The sequence below is a fragment of the Alligator sinensis genome, unplaced genomic scaffold (assembly GCF_000455745.1).
Source record: "Alligator sinensis unplaced genomic scaffold, ASM45574v1 scaffold1374_1, whole genome shotgun sequence".
Taxonomy (NCBI): Eukaryota; Metazoa; Chordata; order Crocodylia; family Alligatoridae; genus Alligator; species Alligator sinensis.
In genome coordinates, this window is record NW_005843307.1 from 200,137 (window position 1) to 211,800 (window position 11,664).

An 11,664-nucleotide genomic window follows, 5' to 3' on the forward strand; every position below is an offset into this window, starting at 1 on the left:
TTCCTGCATTTCCTTCCAGAAGAGGCACATTTTTTTAACTAAATGTCTTATCCACAGACAGAATTTTCTGTTTGCAGATAAGACATACAGCAACTCCTAGAGGGCAGTGGGTGGGCAAGGAGCTTGTACATGGTGCTGAATAGAAATGAATAGTACTATGTTGGATAAGCCCAAATCCTGAACTGGTTCTTAAGCAGATAACAGGGGTAACTGAATTATTTTGAATATCAGGGCTTAACAGTGGATTTACACAACAATGGATTTAATGCTAACATAGAATGAAAACCTGATTTATACAGAAACCAATTTTTAATCAAACTCTCTCTCTCATTCAAGGCTAACTACTTCTCCAAATACTCAAAACCTCCAGTAATATGCAAACTGGTTGGAAAGAGGGTCCTTGATGGAGTGGGTCGACCAACATTAGAAGTGGAAGTATTTTGCACAGTTAAAAACAATGAAAAGGTACATCTTGCTTTGTTACATATCTTAATATGACATTATTGTAGAGAGAAACACATTTTTGCTACATTTCAGTTCAAATGAGAGGTAGTGAAGGACCCAAGTTGGATCAGTTTTTATGGAAATAATAAGTGCCTGAGGATATTAAAAGAAAAGGATGTTTATTTTCATTCATAGGTTTTGAGATGTCTGACTTTTATTCCCATGATGCTATTAAAAAAATATCAAGGGCAGTCTGGGCTGAACACAATACATGTGTATTTCATCCTGGCAGCTTAGGATGATATGGTTGTCAGTCCATTTAAACATAGCAACTAGTGTCATAAAAGCGCAAGATCAACACTGTATTTGCCCATGTTCATGAGCATCTATTATTCCATTGATAACTACTCCACAACAGGTACTGAAGACTCCTGTTCTCTCACACATGTAACCAGCCTGTGGGGGGTTTTGCCTTCCTCTGTAGTGGGGGCTTGGCCCTCTTCCTGGGAGCTCTCAGGCATATGTTAACAACCAAAGGGAGTATGCTGGCTACCATGATTCCCCTGCTTTACCTGTGGCAGGTTAGGGTGTTATGTCTTGTGTTGTGTCAGGGTTGACTATAGCTTACTAAGATGTTAGACAGTGGATTTGTATGGGATGGTTTGGATAGGGATGATCCTGCCTAAGGCAGGGGTTGGGCTGGATGATCTCATAAGGTCCCTTCCACCCTTAGTTCTTTATGCTTCTACGACCATTTGCTTCACTTAAAATGCTCAGAAAAGGAGAACATTTTAAAATCTACTTTGAAAATTATTCAAGGTTTTTGGGGATTTTTTTTTTTTTTTTTACCTCTACTACCTGTAAATGACTAATTTACACGGGGGGCAGGCACAGGCAAGTGGGGCATGTGTCAGGGAGGACAGGCACAAGCACAGGGAGGGGCAGGGAGCAGAGGGGGCAAGCCAGGAGGGCAGCGGATGGTGGTCCGGCCCCTAGACCTTCCTGCCTCTGCTTTCTGCACTGTAGCAGGGGGGGCGGGGAGTGCTATTTAAGACAGTCCTGAAATAATTGGATTGTATACATGGAAAATTTATAATAAAGTTACAATTTTTTCATGTCCAGAATCTAATTATGGGGGGGTCATCTTAATTTCAAAGTTATCTTGGATTAGGGTAAATACAGTAGTCAGTGACTGATTAAAATGGAGTTCATTTTGAAGGTCTCATTTTCATTATGACACTTTTGATTGCAACTGTAGGTGGTCCATTGTATCATGATTCACTAGCAGTTGTGTATGATGCTTTCACTTACTTCATTTAAGGTGTAAATCTGTCCTGCCTTTCACTTGCCATCAGGCTAATACAGCTTACTATGTTTTGCTGTCATTTACCCTCACTGATGTCTCAACTCTCAGTTGTTAATTTAGATGCATCTAATATTGCCAGATAAATAACTCTTAAAAACTTATTTTCATGCATCCACATTTCATAGGAGGGGATAAATAAATTCAAGTCTGAGTCTTTTGTAAAGTTACTTATAAGCATTTATTTTTTTTATTTGGTTTAGATGGTCTACAGTATATTGAGGGGAATATTTTTAAAGCATTTTAGTACTGAAAGATCAAGGGGGGGAAAATAAAAAACATTAACTTCCCCAGAGTTAAAACAGCATTCTCATGGTTAAAACAAATGGGATTTCCTGGTTCGTCACACTCTTAGGGTTAAATTCTGCAATCTGATACACAAAGCAGACCAATATGTCTATGCAGATTCCCACTGATTTATGTTACTACTGCATGGGAGAATGTGGGCATAGATAGGTGCAACAATTTTATTAATAGAAAATACCACTTGTATAAGATGTTATAATATACCATATTTACTTGAATCCAAGATGAGGTTTTATCCTGACCCACCCCAATTTAGCATAGGGAAAAAAAGCCCCTTATTTTGGAATCAAATACAGGTGGGAGAGGGAGGGGGCAGGTGACTGCTGTGGCTTCGGCTCTATTACCAACCTGGGGCTGTTAGCTGCTCCCCTGCTGCCTCTGCACCTGCCCTACCTCCTCCCTCCTCTCCACAGCCTCTGCCCCCCACCTATTCCTTATACCTTTGCTCTGGCCTAGGCAGGCTCTAGCCCCACTCTAGCCTGGAGCACAGGGAATGTTTGCTCCAGTCTCAGCCCATCCCAGTAACAACCAATATGGTGGCAGCAACTCCAGACAGACTCCAGAGCCTGGGCCAGAGCTGCTGCCACCACCACTGCTACTGTCATGCCAGGCTCAATGCTCGAGGCTGGAGCAGGGATAGAGCCTGCTGGAGTAAGGGTAAGTGGTAGGGGAGGCAGGCAGGGGGTACAGGCTGCAGGGGAGGGGGAAAGCCAAGCAGAAGGAAAGCCAGGCAATGGGACAGGCATTGGAGGGAGGCCAGGTGCCAGGGGGTACAGGCATGAGGGGGAGCAAGTAGCAAGGAGGATAGGGAGCAGAGGGAGCAAATGGGGAGCAGGTGGTAGGGGGCAAGGTGAGGGGGAACAAGGCTGCTTGACTGCCCCTACCTCTCCCCTTACTGCCTCCCTGCTACCACCTGCAACTGCTTTTCCTGGTGCAGCAGTAGTGCAGGATGAATTTAGGACAGCCCCCACAATAATTAGATTATATACATGGAAAATTATAACAAATTGATATTCTTATAGATTCATAGATGTTAGGGTCGGAAGGGACCTCAATAGATCATCGAGTCCGACCCCCTGCATAGGCAGGAAAGAGGGCTGGGTCTAGATGACCCCAGCTAGATGCATATCCAACCTTCTCTTGAAGACCCCCAGGGTAGGGGAGAGCACCACCTCTCTTGGGAGCCCATTCCAGACCTTGGCCACTCTAACTGTGAAGAAGTTCTTCCTAATTCTCTTAAATATAACTTTTAATTTCAGAGTCATTTTGGATTCAAGTGAATACAGTAACTGTTTTATCTCAGGGTTCAAGTTGCAGGTTAATGTTACAGGCTTAAAAGATTTAGCTCATTTGTATTGTTACAGGAATATGGGGAAAAACAGTCACAGTTTAACAGCTGCTGCAGCAACTCACCCTCTTTTAAAGTGGTCAGAAGTTATGTCTGTGCACAGGCTACGTGTCTCTTGACAAGGATGAGAGGTGCAGGTGGGAGCTAGACTGTTAAGCATTCTGAACCTCACTTTGCCCTCTAAAAATGAATATAAAGGAAATGTAAAGCCTAGGCATGATTTGTAAAACAGTTTGAGAATGAAAAGAAGTGAATGGAAGAACAGAATTTTAAGAAACCAAGAAAAATATAATAGAAAATGAGAATAATAGGATCACAGTTCATTCATTGGGGGAAAAATATGATTAAGCTCATCTCATTCTCATCTATTTAGGTGAAATTTCAGTTAGCAATGGTAGAGTTTGTAAGCCTCTTAACATTATTTTGCAGAGGATTTGTTCCACTGTGATCCCTTCTCACTCTGATATATTTGAAAATGCTTCACCTGAAGCAATTGATGCTGATGACAAAGAAAGGAATGATTCTATTAAAACTGCCCTAGAATGGGTGAATGAATCGGTGAATGAAATTCTCAAAGACATGCAACCTACTGACCAGTGTAAAATTGATAAGTTGCTTGGGTAGGTTTTACATATTTATTCCATTGATATTCCTGTTGTAAAAGAGGTTCTTGTATTTTAAATATAAACAATATGTTATTCCATAGTTTTTCTTATGTTGTGCCTAACCCTTTCTCCATATATTTTTAGGATATGTTCATTGTGACTGGAAGCGTTGTGCTATATTATTTCCAACTGTTGTATATATTTGTATGTAGAAAGTCACATGAACTTGGCATCAAAGTCACATAAACTGATTTTATACAGGATAAAAAGGTGTAAGACACAAGGAAGGAATACACCCAGGATTTGTACCTACATTGGTTCCGTGTAACCAGCTGATCCAACACCTATTGAAATCTTTAAAATGATTTCAGTAAGCAGATGATATGGATCCAGTGAACTTTTCTTCAGCACCTGCTGAAGCTGAACCTTCCTTAGACAGTTTCTCCATCTACTTTGGCCACTAGACTGGGGAACATACATGGTTTGAAGGGCCTGGATGAATTCTCTGCACTGAGATAAATTTCCCAAAAAGGTGCATTTACTGATCTGTTTTTTTAATGGAGGTTTCATTAAAAGTAGGCCACTCTCAAAGGGTATATAAGATGCTTACCGTGGGCTATTTTCTTTTAATCCTGGTTTTAAACTTCCTTGAAAGATTCCTTTTTAATGAACAGTCATATATATTTTTTCTATACAATCGTTTTACATTTTAGAGGAATTACACAGCAATGAGGAAGGGACATATTTCTCTGTGCCTAAAACATAAAAACCAAATCCTAAGACAAAGTACTTTGAAATGCCTCTGAGCAGTTTTTGATTTTCCCAGTACCAAAACTCCTGTTTTTTTAATTAAAGAGATTTTGTAAAAAATAAAATGGCTCTTTGTCTTGAGAATATTGTTTGTAGCAATATCCAATGTAAATCGCATTATAAACTACATATATTCTTTACCAAAAAATCTTCTCAAAGGCTGGGATTTCAGTATAGCGGTAGAGAGCTTACCTGAGTAAAGACTGGCCGCTCTTCACTCTGAGAATGGCAGTAGGATCTCTCCTCATCTTCTGAAATTGTAAAAATTACTGAAAATTGCCTTTTGGAAAGGATCGTTCTTCTAAGTGAATCAGACATTTCTTTTTACTCCTTAAAATGCAGTATTTAATACATCATGGACTGACAGGCATGAACTGCAGTCAGAGAATTAGCATGGTGGAGCCCGTGTAGCTAGGAAAGCCCTGAATAAAACACTGATGTGTAGTGTCATATAATCACCCTGCACCAAGATAAATCCACACCCCACTACATTTCATTTCCATTTCCATTTCATACATAACACCTGAAATGTAGCCACTCTCAGAGGGTATCTAGGGCACTTACCTTGGGGTAGTTAATCTCCCTTGGGCAAATGGACAAAGTGATATTTCTAGGAAAGTTACAAGGCCACTTTACTATCCACACAAAACAAATAGGACTTCCTTTTTAAGATGTTATGTGCATGAATTTGGAAGGATAAGTAACTGTCAACATTGCTGGGTTTAAGAGAGATTTTACTGTCCAAACTGACAACTTAAACCAGAGAGCCATCTATTTTGAGTATCAACTCAGTAGGAAATCAAAACAGCTGAAAAATGAGGTTTAATTAGTGAGCTGCTAAATAGCATTATTACCTTCATGCAAGTCTATAGACATTACCCTTATCTTGCTCCCTCTGTCCAGAGATCTCCAAGCACATTTCTGATTTTTGTGGTATGAATTATGGACCTGAATTTACAGAAGCCCAAAAAGAGGCACAATGAAATGTAATGACTTTCCCAAGTTCACATGGGAATCCATGCTAAAATCTTGAGGAGTTGTCTTAATGCTATCACCAAACATGCATCCATACCTACCCTTCATATGCCCGGTAACATTCTTAATTTTAAACTCAACCTGTGGTATGCGTACCCCTGGGGTATGCGAGACACAGGCAGGGAGTACGCAGGTACCCCAACACTCTCTCTCGCCCTCTTTTCCTTTCTCTTTCACCCCTTTCTCCCCTCAAAACAATGGCAAAAAATTTGGTGTGCGGTGTATTGCATGATGCTTTGAATTCCCCAGTAATAATTTGATGTGCCACGCTTTGCGTGGCACTGGGTTCAACCCTCCTAGCTTTGGCCAACATCGCCTCTAGCCCGGGTACATAGTTGAGTTGTGCACCCCTGGTGTAAAAGGTGGCAATCCTACCCACACCAGATCAGACATCTGTCACATCATGGCCTTATATACGCAGCCCTTCTTCCAACATACGGCACATATTAGTCTGTAAATATAAAATACCCTGGAAAATTGAGTGTTGGGGTACTTATTAAAATTTTCAGAAGCTGGGGGGTACTTGCTACTAAAAAGGATGAGAAACACTGTGTTAAACCACTCATCATGTTTTTTTTCCCCCTCTCAGTGAATACTTTACAAAGAAAGTAGAGGAAGAAGAAGAAAGAAAGAAAACTGAAAAGCAAGAACAAGGAACAGAAATTTCTATGCCCACATGCATTTCATCTCCACCTGCTGCAGTACAAGCTGGCAAAAAAAAGGCATCCAAAATAGGTTTTAGTGGATTTTCTTATACTGTTTTCAGCAACATGGGTATTGGTAAAGATGATAGCATACCTCTGCAGCTCCCCATATGCTCTCAAGACTAGTAGCACTTCTTTACATGGCTTTTGAAGATACATCCTAAACCTCCTTTCTGACCACTAGCAGCAGTTTTCCATCTCTATCAGAGCACCATTCAGCATTAAGGAGAGTGACATATACTGCCAAGCCAAAGAGCAGAGAGGTATGGGGTGGGGTTAGGTGCTGATTGTCATGGACAGGGGGAATACAACTGTTCAGGATCATGAATGAGAAAGGAAAAGGAAGCAAATAGTTAATGGAAATGTGATTAATGGTTAAATTGATTAATTTTATTAAAATATGGTTAATGGAACCATAAAAAAGGAAATGGGAGTGAAATGAAGGAAGAAAGAATATAAGTAGAGAAGGGAAATGGGAGAGTGGGGAAAGTAATAAAGGGGGAAAATTGAAGTGAGATGGCAACTTGGGTATACAGAATGAAAGGAACAGAAGGGAGCAGTGCGATGGGAGGATAAGAGGCAGCAAGGCAGTATGGGGAGAAAAAAGATACAGGGGAGGAAGAGAGAATGTTGTGAGAAAAGGAAAGTGGCTAATAGAGATGAAAGGGGATAAATGCACAGGGAAAAGTACATTTGTTCCTTGCATTTGTTGTTAGAGAAGCATCCTCTTTCCTATTATTTTCCTTCTGTGGAAGTGGAGCATGAGCCATCATTTATTGTAGCAGAAAATGGTGTCAAATGCCCCTTTATGTTTATCTTCTTCTTAAATTTGTTTTTACTTATCTTGTAACATCAGCACAATATCTTGATTGATACTGCATTAAACAAGACAACACTAATGTAAATATTCTATTTCCAACTTAAATCTGCCATCCAGAGCTGTGGGTGTAGACAGATGTAGCATTTGAATTACTTCAGTGCTCACACTGGGGTCAGTACTGAAGAGTGCTGGGCACTGTCAGAGAGCACTCTTTGGTTTGCTCTGACATGGCTGTCCCTGCTGCACAGGTTACTGTAGCACTCCATTGCACCCTCTGGCTTGAGAGCATGCCACTACATGCAGCCACGTTGATTTTGAAGCCTGGATGTGTGGCAGAAGCCTGTACGTCTGTCAGCAGCTGAAATACTCCATTTTTGGAGCATGTTTCAAATATTGTGTCTGTTCTTACTCTATCTTGTCCATCCTCAGGTGGCACTCTCTGTCGCATACAACAGTTATAGTGGGACTTTTAAAAATATAGAAATGCTACTGATCACTTAGGCTCCATCTACACATTGCACTTAAGGCATGATTAACTAGTTAATCATGCTTTAAGTGGGTCACTTGGCCATACATTCAAGCAATTAATGGCGTGATAATAAAAGGAATAAGCTACAAAGTTATTCCACAAAATATGTGTAATAACTTTGTACCTGGCTTCATATACAAAATATGCATAATAACTTTGTACCTGTAATAACTTAATAACTCCATTGAATGTGCAGCCCAGGGCCCCTGTGGCTGGGAGCCCCAGCAGCTGATTGGAGCTCCCAGCTGGGGGCGGCATGTGCACCCTCAACCCCAGGTGATAGGGCTCCAGCCAAGGCTGGGAGACAGCAGCTGATGCGATCTTCCTGCTGCAAAGGCACCCTATGCACCCCTGTCAGCTGAGGGGGATCCCAGCCATGGGAGCTTGCTACTTGCTGGTGCAGGGGGAACTTGGCAATAAGGCATGATGGGATCTAATATGCGATCCCACAATCATGCCTCCTGCCATGCATGTGTGGCATGGCAGGAAGCGGGATAGTGTTGATCACACATTAGATGCCATGGTGCCTTTGCCTGCATGTGTAGAGGAGCCCTTAGTTTTAAATTCAGAAAGACGATACTTACAAAAACTGACACATTTACAGTTATTTTCTTGGGGGAAAACATGTTTCTGGCAGTCAACTGCCTCAGTTATTGACTAAGTGAAACAGTAACAAGTGTGTGACTTCAGTAACTGGACTTTAGAATGGAATCTATATATTTTCAATTTAAGGTGGACTAAAAGATAATTTACAACAAAGACTCTCTCGAAAACAGTAGAATCCAAACATATAATTCAGTACTGGATCATTCACTTATTCTGTTCCCACTTATGCAACTCTGTTTTCTAGGTGTCAGTACAGTATGTGGATATGCTGTAAAACGATACAAGGTCATATTTTAGGTTTGCCTTGGCCTACAGTACCATATTTGCATTCTGCTTCATTTGCATTTTGCTGAACGTTGCTTATTCCTGTATGAAACACCCATTAAAACAAAATGAACAATCAGATTTTTGAAGGTGCACAGCACATTGGATGTTGATCTTTTTAAAAAGTCCGGTCATAAACATCAACAATGGGACCAGCTAGGTGTTGAACACTGTAAAAAATCTGATATCTATACAAGAGTTCTTTTGAAAATCTAGCCCAGATTGTAGGTACTGAGTATTTGAAAATCTTGTCTTTTGAGATCATTTGAAAAATCAAGCCCCCTCAATGCATTATTTTTCCTCTTAGTTATTATGTATTAGTTTTTTAGCACAAAGAAGGTAGATGAACTTCCTGACACAGTGAGCTAGTAATGTAAGGTAGATAAATGAAGGAGGAGACCAAACAAGGGAAAGGAATGGCAGGGTTTTGCAAAGTTATTTATGCTTGGTGTTTGAAAGATTGGATATTACTTCTAATGCAGGTAGGCATAAACTAGAGGGATAGTGGTGAGAAGCCAGCTCAAGGGAGTGGATTTTGAGAAGGAATTACCAGTAAAAGTCAGTTAGAGATGGATGCTGCTGGCATATAGAGAGCAAAATCATTTCTAATAAAAAAGCACAATACAATGCAATATGGACCAATTTCTTTTAAATTAACATCAAATTAGCAGATTATTTAACTATATTCCATATATTTGTAGCACAGTGATATAGATACACAGGTGACTTTTAAAACAGGAAAACATCCATTAAGTATTCCTTATCTTATTAGGAATGAAAACTTCTGTTGCAGAGAAACCAATTCCACCTATGGAACCTGTTGAACCACCATTCTGTGGCAGCATAGCCATTGCAGGAATATCACTTGCTGTTGCTAAAACTGGTGCAACCGTTGACCACACACCTTTATACTCGCACATTGCATGGCTGAAACATGATCAGGTACTTGCCATTATTTTGATTTTTCTTCTTTTTGTCACAGTTGTAATTATTACTGAGTTCTGTACTTCAGGAATGTTTAGTTAAAAGCAATGTGGTTTGACATTCCGTATTTATATAACTCCTTGCCACCTGATCTGCAGGACATTCAAATCACTGGAAGGAACATTTCTATCGACTTTAATGGGTTTTGGATTGGAACCATGATATAATGAAGCTAAACTGGGAAACATTTAGTTAATAATTAAATATTCTTAATTTCATGGCATTCACATGATGAAGTCTATAAAATCACGAAAAGTGTGGACAAAGTGACTAGTGATCTGTTATTTGCTGGGTGCATCTACACATGCACTTTTCTGTGGAGTAGACTAATTAGCTCAGTAGTAAAGCATCACCATTTACGTGCGCGCCAGTATTAGGGCTCAGTAAACTAGTCAACTCTACCGGGGACAGTACTACCTTACGGCAGAGTAATTAAATGCACTGAAACGCATATGTAGATGGTGACTGGGCAGGGGCCAGACTCCTGGCTGCTGCTTAGCCACACAGCTCCGCAGGTTCTGCACCTTTGTACCCCAACCAGTCCCTCTGCTGCCTCACCACAGCCCAGAGCCTGGGGCTGACCCCTGTACCTCTTGCTAGCCTGGGCCTGCTCCATCCCAGCTCAAATTGCTGCTGTCCTGGGTGCATATGTAGACACTGCACCTGGGAGCAGTTTACTCTGGCTCGAACACTCTGGAGCTTATTGCTTTGCCTTAATTTCACGTGTAGATGCACCCACTTAAGTCCTACACTACTAGAACTAGGGGGCAAATTGAAATTAATAGGAGACTGGTTTAAAACTAACAAGAGAAAGTACTTTCTATGCAATGTATAGTTCACTTCTGAAATTAATTGTACAGGAGTTTATAGAGGCACATAGTATAGCCTGGTTCAAAAAAGGGACTAAAATTAATGGATAACAGATATATTATCAGCTATTAAACAGAACAGTTGACAACGTTTCCTGTGGCATTTCTAAAGCTATGATGGTGGATGCCAGGAAGGGTAATGAACCGGGAACAGATCAGTTCAGATATACCCAGTTCAATGCTCTCCCTCTAAAGCATCCAATCCCACCACTTTTAGAGACAGAATATTGAAATAAATGGACCATTGGTCTGACCCAGTATGGCACTTCTTATCTGTTTACAACTTTCTCTATTTCAGGATTTGCCTAAGGAATTGACTGTGTCCCTACCAATGGTCACTCTTTTAAGCTGTGGAAAATCATCACCTGGAAAAGTGAAATTAATGAAAGAAGTGATGCTTATACCACCAGCTGGGTTAACAGTTAAACAAGTACTGCATGCTATTAATTTCACTTTGCTTTCTTTTAGCAGTTTAGACCACCTGCCTTTTAGATGCAATCCTTGTGTGTTGGGGAGGAGGAGTGGGGGTTGTTTGTTTTGTTCACTTGTGAGGTCAAAGATTTAATAAAATATCTTTGCAATGCTAAATATTTATAATAAGGATTCTTTGTATGTATGGATAATAAAAGGCATACAATTAGTATACAGCAAGAATGAAAATCCATAGCAGAGTAACATGTAATAGGTTTATGTAAAATGTGAATGACATTCATTGATAATAAATCATAAATCATTTAGTGCCTAGAGCATAAAAAAGGAGATGACCCCAGAAAAGCACATAATAAAAATGCAAAATCTGTGGGGGAAAATTGCTTTAAAAATGAAGTTATCAGGATGGAAGAGAAGACAAAAGGAATAGAAGCCTTTGAAGGAACTGGATGGAGAAGAAACAGGATAGGTCAACACCCCCCCCCCCC

At 40.4% G+C, this 11,664-nt stretch overlaps 1 protein-coding gene across 1 annotated transcript in view; it reads left to right on the top strand.

Annotated features, from left to right (window-relative positions):
- LOC102380065 (enolase 4-like) overlaps positions 1–11,294 on the top strand; it is a gene marked incomplete at its 3' end in the record, with an annotated part of 13,323 nt that extends 2,029 nt beyond the window's left edge. The window contains exons 2-6 of the mRNA XM_006038309.3: positions 337–465; positions 3,891–4,081; positions 6,501–6,646; positions 9,667–9,836; positions 11,046–11,294. Coding sequence (XP_006038371.2) covers positions 337–465; positions 3,891–4,081; positions 6,501–6,646; positions 9,667–9,836; positions 11,046–11,294 — 885 coding nt within the window. The remainder of the gene's footprint in view (positions 1–336; positions 466–3,890; positions 4,082–6,500; positions 6,647–9,666; positions 9,837–11,045) is intronic.
- Positions 11,295–11,664: the final 370 nt, after the last annotated feature.